The 12512-nt window shown below is 61.0% G+C and overlaps 1 protein-coding gene across 1 annotated transcript in view; it reads right to left on the bottom strand.

Annotated features, from left to right (window-relative positions):
* The window catches only part of LOC140405644 (protein shisa-6-like), a 188355-nt gene that overhangs the window by 173779 nt on the left and 2064 nt on the right, over positions 1-12512 (bottom strand). Inside the window, exon 2 of the mRNA XM_072494179.1 lies at positions 5530-5687. Within this exon, the coding sequence (XP_072350280.1) occupies positions 5530-5687 (158 nt within the window). The remainder of the gene's footprint in view (positions 1-5529; positions 5688-12512) is intronic.

Raw genomic sequence — 12512 nt, 5'->3', positions numbered from 1 at the left:
CCTAGGACAGGTACAGCACGGGGTTAGTCACAGAGTAAAGCTCCCTCTACACTGCCCCCATCAAACACTCACAGGACAGGTACAGCACGGGGTTAGATACAGAGTAAAGTTTCCTCTACACTGTCCCCATCAAACACTCCCAGGACAGGCACAGCACAGGGTTAGATACAGAGTAAAGTTTCTCCTACACTGTCCCCATCAAACACTCCCAGGACAGGTACAGCACGGGGTTAGATACAGAGTAAAGCTCCCTCTACACTGTCCCCATCAAACACTCCCAGGACAGGTACAGCACGGGGTTAGACACAGAGTAAAGCTCCCTCTACACTGTCCCCATCAAACACTCCCAGGACAGGTACAGCACAGGGTTAGATACAGAGTAAAGCTCCCTCTACACTGTTCCCATCAAACACTCCCAGGACAGGTACAGCACGGGGTTAGATACAGAGTAAAGCTCCCTCTACACGATCCCCATCAAACACTCCCAGGACAGGTACAGCACGGGGTTAGATACAGAGTAAAGCTCCCTCTACACTGTCCCCATCAAACACTCCCAGGACAGGTAGAGCACGGGGTTAGATACAGAGTAAAGCTCCCTCTACACGATCCCCATGAAACACTCCCAGGACAGGTACAGCACGGGATTAGATACAGAGTAAAGCTCCCTCTACACTGTCCCCATCAAACACTCCCAGGACAGGTACAGCACGGGGTTAGATACAGAGTAAAGCTCCCTCTACACTGTCCCCATCAAACACTCCCAGGACAGGTACAGCACGGGGTTAGATACAGAGTAAAGCTCCCTCTACACAATCCCCATCAAACACTCCCAGGACAGGTACAGCACGGGGTTAGATACAGAGTAAAGCTCCCTCTACACTGTCTCCATCAAACACTCCCAGGACAGGTACAGCACGGGGTTAGATACAGAGTAAAGCTCCCTCTACACTGTCCCCATCCTGCATTCCCAGGACAGGTACAGCACGGGGTTAGATACAGAGTAAAGCTCCCTCTGCACTGTCCCCCAGCAAACACTCCCAGGACAGGTACAGCACGGGGTTAGACACAGAGTAAAGCTCCCTCTAAACTGTCCCCATCAAACACTCCCAGGACAGGCACAGCACGGGGTTAGATACAGAGTATAGCTCCCTCTACACTGTCCCCATCAAACTCTCCCAGGACAGGTACAGCACGGGGTTAGATACAGAGTAAAGCTCACTCTACACGATCCCCATCAAACACTCCCAGGACAGGTGCAGCACGGGGTTAGATACAGAGTAAATCTCCCTCTACGCGATCCCCATCAAACACCCCCAGGACAGGTACAGCACGGGGTTAGATACAGAGTAAAGCTCCCTCTACACTGTCCCCATCAAACACTCCCAGGGCAGGTACAGCACGGCGTTAGATACAGAGTAAAGCTCCCTCTACACAATCCCCATCAAACACTCCCAGGACAGGTACAGCACGGGGTTAGATACAGAGTAAAGCTCCCTCTACACTGTCCCCATCAAACACTCCCAGGACAGATATAGCACGGGGTTAGATACAGAGTAAAGCTCCCTCTACACTGTCCCCATCAAACACTCCCAGGACAGGTACAGCACGGGGTTAGATACAGAGTAAAGCTCCCTCTACACAATCCCCATCAAACACTCCCAGGACAGGTACAGCACGGGGTTAGATACAGAGTAAAGCTCCCTCTACACTGTCTCCATCAAACACTCCCAGGACAGGTACAGCACGGGGTTAGATACAGAGTAAAGCTCCCTCTACACTGTCCCCATCCAGCATTCCCAGGACAGGTACAGCACGGGGTTAGATACAGAGTAAAGCTCCCTCTACACTGTCCCCCAGCAAACACTCCCAGGACAGGTACAGCACGGGGTTAGACACAGAGTAAAGCTCCCTCTAAACTGTCCCCATCAAACACTCCCAGGACAGGCACAGCACGGGGTTAGATACAGAGTAAAGTTCCCTCTACACTGTCCCTATCAAATACTCCCAGGACAGGTACAGCACGGGGTTAGACACAGAGTAAAGCTCCCTCTACACTGTCCCCCATCAAACACTCCCAGGACAGGTACAGCACGGGGTTAGATACAGAGTAAAGCTCCCTCTACACTGTCCCCATCAAAAACTCCCAGGACAGGTACAGCACGGGGTTAGATACAGAGTAAAGCTCCCTCTACACTGTCCCCATCAAACACTCCCAGGACAGGTACAGCACGGGGTTAGATACAGAGTAAAGCTCCCTCGACACAGTCCCCATCAAACACTCCCAGGACAGGTACAGCACAGGGTTAGATACAGAGTAAAGCTCCCTCTACACTGTCCCCATCAAACACTCCCAGGGCAGGTACAGCACGGGGTTAGATACAGAGTAAAGCTCCCTCTACACTGTCCCCATCAAACACTCTCAGGACAGGTACAGCACGGGGTTAGATACAGATTAAAGCTCCCTCTACACTGTCCCCATCAAACACTCTCAGGACAGGTACAGCACGATGTTAGATACAGAGTAAAGCTCCCTCTACACTGTCCCCATCAAACACTCCTAGGACAGGTACAGCACGGGGTTAGTCACAGAGTAAAGCTCCCTCTACACTGCCCCCATCAAACACTCACAGGACAGGTACAGCACGGGGTTAGATACAGAGTAAAGTTTCCTCTACACTGTCCCCATCAAACACTCCCAGGACAGGCACAGCACAGGGTTAGATACAGAGTAAAGTTTCTCCTACACTGTCCCCATCAAACACTCCCAGGACAGGTACAGCACGGGGTTAGATACAGAGTAAAGCTCCCTCTACACTGTCCCCATCAAACACTCCCAGGACAGGTACAGCACGGGGTTAGACACAGAGTAAAGCTCCCTCTACACTGTCCCCATCAAACACTCCCAGGACAGGTACAGCACAGGGTTAGATACAGAGTAAAGCTCCCTCTACACTGTTCCCATCAAACACTCCCAGGACAGGTACAGCACGGGGTTAGATACAGAGTAAAGCTCCCTCTACACGATCCCCATCAAACACTCCCAGGACAGGTACAGCACGGGGTTAGATACAGAGTAAAGCTCCCTCTAAACTGTCCCCATCAAACACTCCCAGGACAGGTAGAGCACGGGGTTAGATACAGAGTAAAGCTCCCTCTACACGATCCCCATGAAACACTCCCAGGACAGGTACAGCACGGGATTAGATACAGAGTAAAGCTCCCTCTACACTGTCCCCATCAAACACTCCCAGGACAGGTACAGCACGGGGTTAGATACAGAGTAAAGCTCCCTCTACACTGTCCCCATCAAACACTCCCAGGACAGGTACAGCACGGGGTTAGATACAGAGTAAAGCTCCCTCTACACAATCCCCATCAAACACTCCCAGGACAGGTACAGCACGGGGTTAGATACAGAGTAAAGCTCCCTCTACACTGTCTCCATCAAACACTCCCAGGACAGGTACAGCACGGGGTTAGATACAGAGTAAAGCTCCCTCTACACTGTCCCCATCCTGCATTCCCAGGACAGGTACAGCACGGGGTTAGATACAGAGTAAAGCTCCCTCTACACTGTCCCCCAGCAAACACTCCCAGGACAGGTACAGCACGGGGTTAGACACAGAGTAAAGCTCCCTCTAAACTGTCCCCATCAAACACTCCCAGGACAGGCACAGCACGGGGTTAGATACAGAGTAAAGTTCCCTCTACACTGTCCCTATCAAATACTCCCAGGACAGGTACAGCACGGGGTTAGACACAGAGTAAAGCTCCCTCTTCACTGTCCCCATCAAACACTCCCAGGACAGGTACAGCACGGGGTTAGATACAGAGTAAAGCTCTCTCTGCACTGTCCCCATCAAACACTCCTAGGACAGGTACAGCACGGGGTTAGTCACAGAGTAAAGCTCCCTCTACACTGTCCCCCATCAAACACTCCCAGGACAGGGACAGCACGGGGTTAGATACAGAGTAAAGTTCCCTCTACACTGTCCCCATCAAACACTCCCAGGACAGGCACAGCACAGGGTTAGATACAGAGTAAAGTTCCTCCTACACTGTCCCCATCAAACACTCCCAGGACAGGTACAGCACGGGGTTAGATACAGAGTAAAGCTCCCTCTACACTGTCCCCATCAAACACTCCCAGGACAGGTACAGCACGGGGTTAGACACAGAGTAAAGCTCCCTCTACACTGTCCCCATCAAACACTCCCAGGACAGGTACAGCACAGGGTTAGATACAGAGTCAAGCTCCCTCTACACTGTTCCCATCAAACACTCCCAGGACAGGTACAGCACGGGGTTAGATACAGAGTAAAGCTCCCTCTACACGATCCCCATCAAACACTCCCAGGACAGGTACAGCACGGGGTTAGATACAGAGTAAAGCTCCCTCTACACTGTCCCCATCAAACACTCCCAGGACAGGTACAGCACGGGGTTAGATACAGAGAAAAGCTCCCTCTACACTGTCCCCATCAAACACTCCCAGGACAGGTACAGCACGGGGTTAGACACAGAGTAAAGCTCCCTCTACACTGTCCCCATCAAACACTCCCAGGACAGGTACAGCACAGGGTTAGATACAGAGTAAAGCTCCCTCTACACTGTTCCCATCAAACACTCCCAGGACAGGTACAGCACGGGGTTAGATACAGAGTAAAGCTCCCTCTACACGATCCCCATCAAACACTCCCAGGACAGGTACAGCACGGGGTTAGATACAGAGTAAAGCTCCCTCTACACTGTCCCCATCAAACACTCCCAGGACAGGTAGAGCACGGGGTTAGATACAGAGTAAAGCTCCCTCTACACGATCCCCATGAAACACTCCCAGGACAGGTACAGCACGGGATTAGATACAGAGTAAAGCTCCCTCTGCACTGATCCGAGTGTGAGTCTAACCGAGTGATACGGAGACAGGGACTGTGCACGGTGCTCCGAGTGTGGGTCTAACCGAGGGATATGGAGACCGGGACTGTGCACGGTGCTCCGAGGGTGGGTCTGACGGAGGGATACGGAGACCGGGACTGTGCACGATGCTCCGAGTGTGGGTCTGACCGAGGGGTAGGGAGACCGGGACTGTGCACGGTGCTCTGAGTGTGCGTCTAACCGAGGGATACGGAGACCGGGACTGTGCACGGTGCTCTGAGTGTGGGTCTAACCGAGGGATACGGAGACCGGGACTGTGCACGGTGCTCCGAGTGTGGGTCTGATCGAGGGATACGGAGACCGGGACTGTGCACGGTGCTCCGAGTGTGGGTCTGATCGAGGGATACGGAGACAGGGACTGTGCACGGTGCTCCGAGTGTGGGTCTGACCGAGGGATACGGAGACCGGGACTGTGCACGGTGCCCCGAGTGTGGGTCTGACCGAGCGATAGGGAGACCGGGACTGTGCACGGTGCTCCGAGTGTGGGTCTAACCGAGGGATACGGAGACCGGGACTGTGCACGGTGCTCCGAGTGTGGGTCTAACCGAGGGATACGGAGCGAGCACGGTTTGAAAGCTCCTCGATCGCTCTCACCCTGATTGGCTTTGATCTTCTTGACGGGCGTGTACGGTGTCTTGGTCCCGTGTGACGTGGTGTCGCTCTGCGATACGGTCGAACCAACGTTGGTCTGGTTATTCCTCTCTGCGGTCGTCACCGACACGGCCTGGTGACGCAGAATGTCCACTAACGCTCTACACCGAGAGGGAGAGAGAGAGCGAGGGAGGGAGCGAGGGAGGGAGGGAGGGAGGGAGGGAGGGAGGGAGAGAGGGAGGGAGCGAGGGAGGGAGGGAGGGAGGGAGGGAGGGAGGGAGAGAGGGAGGGAGCGAGGGAGGGAGGGAGGGAGGGAGGGAGGGAGGGAGAGAGGGAGGGAGAGAGCGAGGGAGGGAGGGAGGGAGGGAGGGAGGGAGGGAGGGAGGGAGAGAGGGAGGGAGGGAGGGAGGGAGTGAGAGAGGGAGAGAGGGAGGGAGAGATAGGGAGAGAGGGAGGGAGGGAGGGAGGGAGGGAGATAGGGAGTTAGGGAGGGAGGGAGATAGGGAGGGAGAGAGGGACGGAGGGAGAGAGGGTGGGAGGGAGAGAGGGTGGGAGGGAGAGAGGGTGGGAGGGAGAGAGGGAGGGAGAGAGGGAGGGAGGGAGGGAGGGAGGGAGGGAGGGAGGGAGAGAGGGAGGGAGGGAGGGAGGGAGAGAGGGAGGGAGGGAGGGAGGGAGGGAGGGAGGATAGGGAGAGAGGGTGGGAGGGAGAGAATGGGAGAGAGGGAGGGAGGGAGGGAGAGAAGGAGGGTGGGAGTGGGAGAGAAGGAGGGAGTGGGAAAGAGGGAGAGTGGGGAAAGAGAGAAGGAGGGAGGGAAAGAGAGAAGGAGGGAGAGAGTGGGAGAGAGGGAGCGTGGGCGAGAGACAGAGAGGCAGGCAGGGAGGGAGGGAGGGAGGGTGTGGGTGCGAGAGGGAGAGAGAGGGAAGGAGGGAATGGGAGAGAGGGAGAGTGGGGAAAGAGTGAGGGAGGGAGGGAGAAAGTTGGAGAGAGGGAGTGTGGGAGAGAGGGAGAGGGAGTGAGGGAGAGAGGGAGGGAGAGAGTGTGAGAGAGGGAGTGTGGGAGAGAGACAGAGGGAGGGAGGGAAGGAGAGCGTGGGGGAGAAGGAGGAAGGGAGAGAGTGGGAGGAAGGGAGAGAGTGGGAGGGAGGGAGAGAGTGGGAGGGAGGGAGGGAGAGAGTGGGAGGGAGGGAGAGAGTGGGAGGGAGGGAGGGAGAGAGTGGGAGGGAGGGAGGGAGAGAGTGGGAGGGAGGGAGGGAGAGAGTGGGAGGGAGGGAGGGAGAGAGTGGGAGGGAGGGAGGGAGAGAGTGGGAGGGAGGGAGGGAGAGAGTGGGAGGGAGGGAGGGAGAGAGTGGGAGGGAGGGAGAGAGTGGGAGGGAGGGAGGGAGAGAGTGGGAGGGAGGGAGGGAGAGAGTGGGAGGGAGGGAGGGAGAGAGTGGGAGGGAGGGAGAGAGTGGGAGGGAGGGAGGGAGAGAGTGGGAGGGAGGGAGGGAGAGAGTGGGAGGGAGGGAGGGAGAGAGTGGGAGGGAGGGAGGGAGAGAGTGGGAGGGAGAGAGTGGGAGGGAGGGAGGGAGAGAGTGGGAGGGAGGGAGGGGGAGAGTGGGAGGGAGGGAAGGGGAGAGTGGGAGGGAGGGAGGGGAGAGTGGGAGGGAGGGAGGGGGAGAGTGGGAGGGAGGGAGGGAGAGAGTGGGAGGGAGGGAGGGAGAGAGTGGGAGGGAGGGAGTGAGAGAGTGGGAGGGAGGGAGGGAGAGAGTGGGAGGGAGGGAGGGAGTGGGAGGGAGGGAGGGAGAGAGTGGGAGGGAGGGAGGGGGAGAGTGGGACGGAGGGAGGGGGAGAGTGGGAGGGAGGGAGGGGGAGAGTGGGAGGGAGGGAGGGGTGAGAGTGGGAGGGAGGGAGGAGGAGAGTGGGAGGGAGGGAGGGGGAGAGTGGGAGGGAGGGAGGGGGGAGAGTGGGAGGGAGGGAGGGAGAGAGTGGGAGGGAGGGAGGGAGAGAGTGGGAGGGAGGGAGGGAGAGAGTGGGAGGGAGGGAGGGAGAGAGTGGGAGGGAGGGAGAGTGGGAGGGAGGGAGGGAGAGAGTGGGAGGGACAGAGGGAGGGAGGGAGAGAGGGAGGGAGGGAGGGAGGGAGGGAGAGAGGGAGAGAGGGAGGGAGGGAGAGAGGGAGAGAGGGAGGGAGAGAGGGAGAGAGGGAGGGAGGGAGAGAGGGAGGAGAGAGGGAGGGAGAGAGGGAGGAGGGGAGAGAGGGAGGGAGGGAGGGAGAGAGGGAGGGAGGGAGGGAGGGAGAGAGGGAGGGAGGGAGAGAAGGAGGGAGGGAGGAGAGAGAGGGAGGGACGGGAGGGAGAGAGAGAGGGAGGGAGAGAGGGAGGGAGGGAGAGAGGGAGGGGAGGGAGGGAGAGAGGGAGGGTGGGAGGGAGGGAGAGAGGGAGAGAGGGAGGGAGGGAGAGAGGGAGGGAGGGAGGGAGGGAGGAGAGGGAGAGAGGGAGGGAGAGAGGGAGGGGGGGAGAGAGGGAGAGGGAGGAGAGGGAGGAGGGAGGAGGGAGGGAGAGGGAGAGAGGGAGGGAGAGAGGGAGAGAGGGAGGGAGGGAGGGAGGGAGGGAGGGGAGGGTGGGAGGGAGAGAATGGGAGAGAGGGAGGGAGGAGGGAGGGAGGGAGAGAGGGAGGGAGGGAGGGAGGGAGAGAGGGTGGGAGGGAGAGAATGGGAGAGAGAGAATGGGAGAGAGGGAGGGAGGGAGAGAAGGAGGGTGGGAGTGGGAGGGAAGGAGGGAGTGGGAAAGAGGGAGAGTGGGGAAAGAGAGAAGGAGGGAGGGAGAAGAGTGGGAGAGAGGGAGCATGGGCGAGAGACAGAGAGGCAGGCAGGGAGGGAGGGAAGAGAGGGAGGGAGGGTGTGGGTGCGAGAGGGAGAGAGAGGGAAGGAGGGAATGGGAGAGAGGGAGAGTGGGGAAAGAGTGAGGGAGGGAGGGAGAAAGTTGGAGAGGGAGGAGAGTGGGAGAGAGGGAGAGGGAGTGAGGGAGAGAGGGGGGGAGAGAGGGAGAGAGTGGGAGGGAGGGAGAGAGTGGGAGGGAGGGAGAGAGTGGGAGGAGGGAGGGAGAGAGTGGGAGGGCGGGAGAGAGGGAGGGAGGGAGGGAGAGAGTGGGAGGGAGGGAGGGAGAGAGTGGGAGGAGGGAGGGAGAGAGTGGGAGGGAGGGAGGGAGAGAGTGGGAGGAGGGAGGGAGTGAGTGGGAGGGAGGGAGGGAGGGGAGGAGAGTGGGAGGGAGGAGAGAGTGGAGGGAGGGAGAGAGTGGGAGGGAGGGAGGGAGAGAGTGGGGGAGGGAGGGAGAGAGTGGGAGGGGAGGGAGGGGAGAGTGGGAGGGAGGGAGGGAGAGAGTGGGAGGAGGGAGAGAGTGGGAGGGAGGGAGAGAGTGGGAGGGAGGAGGGAGAGAGTGGAGGGAGGAGAGTGGGAGGGAGGGAGGGAGAGAGTGGGAGGGAGGGGGGAGGAGGGGAGGGAGGGAGAGAGTGGGAGGGAGGAGGGAGAGAGTGGGAGGGAGAGAGTGGGAGGGAGGGAGGGAGAGAGTGGGAGGGAGGGAGGGGGAGAGTGGGAGGGAGGGAAGGGGAGAGTGGGAGGGAGGGAGGGGAGAGTGGGAGGGAGGGAGGGAGAGGGGAGAGGGAGGGGGAGGGAGAGAGTGGGAGGGAGGGAGGGAGAGAGTGGGAGGGAGGGAGGGAGAGAGTGGGAGGGAGGAGGGAGAGAGTGGGAGGGAGGGAGGGAGTGGGAGGTGGGAGGGAGAGAGTGAGAGAGGTGGGAGGGGAGGGGAGAGTGGGCGGAGGGAGGGGGAGAGTGGGAGGGAGGGAGGGGAGAGTGGGAGGGAGGGAGGGGGAGAGTGGGAGGGAGGGAGGGGGAGAGTGGGAGGGAGGGAGGGGGAGAGTGGGGAGGGAGGGAGGGAGAGAGTGGGAGGGAGGGAGGAGAGAGTGGGAGGGAGGGAGGGAGAGAGTGGGAGGGAGGGGGGAGAGAGTGGGAGGGAGGGAGGGAGAGAGTGGGAGGGAGGGAGGGAGAGTGGGAGGAGAGGGAGGGGAGGGGAGGGGAGGAGGGAGGGAGGGAGGGAGGGAGGGAGAGAGGGAGAGAGGGAGGGAGGGAGAGAGGGAGAGAGGGAGGGAGAGAGGGAGAGAGGGAGGGAGGGAGAGAGGGAGGGAGAGAGGGAGGGAGAGAGGGAGGGAAGGGAGAGAGGGAGGAGGGAGGGAGAGAGGGAGGGAGGGAGGGAGGGAGAGAGGGAGGGAGGGAGAGAAGGAGGGAGGGAGGGAGAGAGGGAGGGAGGGAGGGAGAGAGAGAGGGAGGGGAGAGAGGGAGGGAGGGGAGAGGGAGGGAGGGAGGGAGAGAGGGAGGGTGGGAGGGAGGGAGAGAGGGAGAGAGGGAGGGAGGGAGAGAGGGAGGGAGGGAGGGAGGGAGAGAGGGAGTGAGGGAGGGGAGAGAGGGAGGGAGGGAGAGAGGGAGGGAGAGAGGGAGGGAGGGAGAGAGGGAGGAGAGAGGGAGAGAGGGAGGGAGAGAGGGAGAGAGGGAGGGAGGGAGGGAGGAGGAGAGGGAGGGAGGAGGGAGAGAATGGGAGAGAGGGAGGGAGGGAGGGAGGAGGAGAGAGGGAGGGAGGAGAGGGAGGGAGAGAGGGAGGGAGGGAGAGAATGGGAGAGAGGAATGGGAGGAGGGAGGGAGGAGGAAGGAGGTGGGAGTGGGAGGGAAGGAGGGAGTGGGAAGAGGGAGAGTGGGAAGAGAGAAGGAGGGAGGGAGAGAGTGGGGAGAGAGGGAGCATGGGCGAGAGACAGAGAGGGCAGGCAGGGAGGGAGGGAGAGAGGGAGGGAGGGTGTGGGTGCGAGAGGGAGAGAGAGGGAAGGAGGGAATGGGAGGAGAGGGAGAGTGGGGAAAGAGTGAGGGAGGGAGGGAGAAAGTTGGAGAGCGGGAGTGTGGGAGAGAGGGAGAGGGAGTGAGGGAGAGAGGGAGGGAGAGAGGGAGAGAGTGGGAGGGAGGGAGAGAGTGGGAGGGAGGGAGAGAGTGGGAGGGAGGGAGGGAGAGAGTGGGAGGCGGGAGAGAGTGGGAGGGAGGGAGGAGAGAGTGGGGAGGGAGGGAGGGGAGAGAGTGGGAGGGAGGGAGGGAGGGAGAGTGGGAGGGAGGGGGGAGAGAGTGGGAGGGAGGGAGGGAGGGAGAGAGTGGGAGGGAGGGAGAGAGTGGGAGGGAGGGAGAGAGTGGGAGGGAGGGAGAGAGTGGGAGGGAGGGAGGGAGAGAGTGGAGGGAGGGAGGGAGAGAGTGGAGGGAGGGAGGGAGAGAGTGGGAGGGAGGGCGGGAGAGAGTGGGAGGGAGGAGGGAGAGAGTGGGAGGGAGGAGAGAGTGGGAGGAGGGAGAGGAGGGAGGGAGGGAGGAGAGAGTGGGAGGGAGGGAGAGAGTGGGAGGGAGGGAGGGAGAGAGTGGGAGGGAGGAGGAGGGAGAGAGTGGGAGGGAGGGAGAGAGTGGGAGGGAGGGAGGGAGAGGTGGGAGGGAGGGAGGGAGAGAGTGGGAGGGAGGGAGAGAGTGGGGAGGGAGGGAGAGAGTGGGAGGGAGGGAGGCGAGAGAGTGGGAGGGCGGGAGGGCGAGAGTGGGAGGGAGGAGGGAGAGAGTGGGAGGGAGGGGAGAGAGTGGGACGGGACGGCGAGAGAGAGAGAGTGGGAGGGAGGGAGGGGGAGAGTGGGAGGGAGGGAGGGAGAGTGGGAGGGAGGGAGAGAGTGAGGAGGGTGGGGGAGAGAGTGGGAGGGAGGGAGGGAGAGAGTGGGAGGGAGGGAGGGAGAGTGTGGGAGGGAGGGAGGAGAGAGTGGGAGGGAGGGAGGGAGAGAGTGGGAGGGAGGGAGGGAGAGAGTGGCAGGGAGGGCGGGAGAGAGTGGGAGGGAGGGCGGGAGAGAGTGGGAGGGAGGGAGAGAGAGAGTGGGAGGGAGGGAGAGAGTGGGAGGGAGGGAGGGAGAGAGTGGGAGGGAGGGAGAGAGTGGGAGGGAGGGAGGGAGAGAGTGGGAGGGAGGGAGGAGAGAGTGGAGGGAGGGAGGGATGAGAGTGGGAGGGAGGGGGAGGGAGAGAGTGGGAGTGAGGGAGGGGAGAGAGTGGGAGGGAGGGAGGGAGAGAGTGGGAGGGAGGGAGGGAGAGAGTGGGAGGGAGGGAGGGAGAGAGTGGGAGGGAGGGAGGGAGAGAGTGGGAGGGAGGGAGGGAGAGGAGTGGGAGGGAGGGAGGGAGGGAGTGGAGGAGGGAGGGGGAGGGAGAGAGTGGGAGGGAGGGAGGGAGGGAGAGAGTGGGTGGGAGGGAGGGAGGAGAGAGTGGGAGGGGAGGGAGGGAGAGAGTGGGAGGGAGGGAGGGAGAGAGTGGGAGGGAGGGAAGGGAGAGAGTGGGAGGGAGGGAGGGAGAGAGTGGGAGGGAGGGAGGTAGAGAGTGGGAGGGAGGGAGAGAGTGGGAGGGAGGGAGGGAGAGAGTGGGAGGGCGGGAGAGAGTGGGAGGGAGGGAGGGAGAGAGTGGGAGGGAGGGAGGGAGAGAGTGGGAGGGAGGGAGGGGAGAGAGTGGGAGGGAGGGAGGGAGAGTGTGCGGAGGGAGGGAGGGAGGGAGAGAGTGGGAGGGAGGGAGGGAGGAGAGAGTGGGAGGCGAGGGAGAGAGTGGGAGGGAGGGAGAGAGTGGGAGGGAGGGAGGGATGAGAGTGGGAGGGAGGGAGGGAGAGAGTGGGAGGGAGGGAGGGAGAGAGTGGGAGGGAGGGAGGGAGAGAGTGGGAGGGAGGGAGAGAGTGGGAGGGAGGGGAGAGAGAGTGGAGGGAGGGAGGGAGAGAGTTGGAGGGAGGGAGAGAGTGGGAGGGAGGAGGGAGAGAGTGGGAGGGAGGGAGGGAGAGAGTGGAGGGAGGGAGGGGAGGGAGAGAGTGGGAGGGAGGGAGAGAGTGGGAGGGAGGGAGAGAGTGGGAGGGAGGGAGGAGAGAGTGGGAGGGAGGGAGGGAGAGAGTGGGAGGGAGGGAGGGAGAGAGTGGGAGGGAGGGAGAGAG

The sequence above is a fragment of the Scyliorhinus torazame genome, unplaced genomic scaffold (assembly GCF_047496885.1).
Source record: "Scyliorhinus torazame isolate Kashiwa2021f unplaced genomic scaffold, sScyTor2.1 scaffold_174, whole genome shotgun sequence".
Classification (NCBI taxonomy): domain Eukaryota; kingdom Metazoa; phylum Chordata; class Chondrichthyes; order Carcharhiniformes; family Scyliorhinidae; genus Scyliorhinus; species Scyliorhinus torazame.
This window is presented reverse-complemented; position numbering and strand designations above follow the sequence as displayed.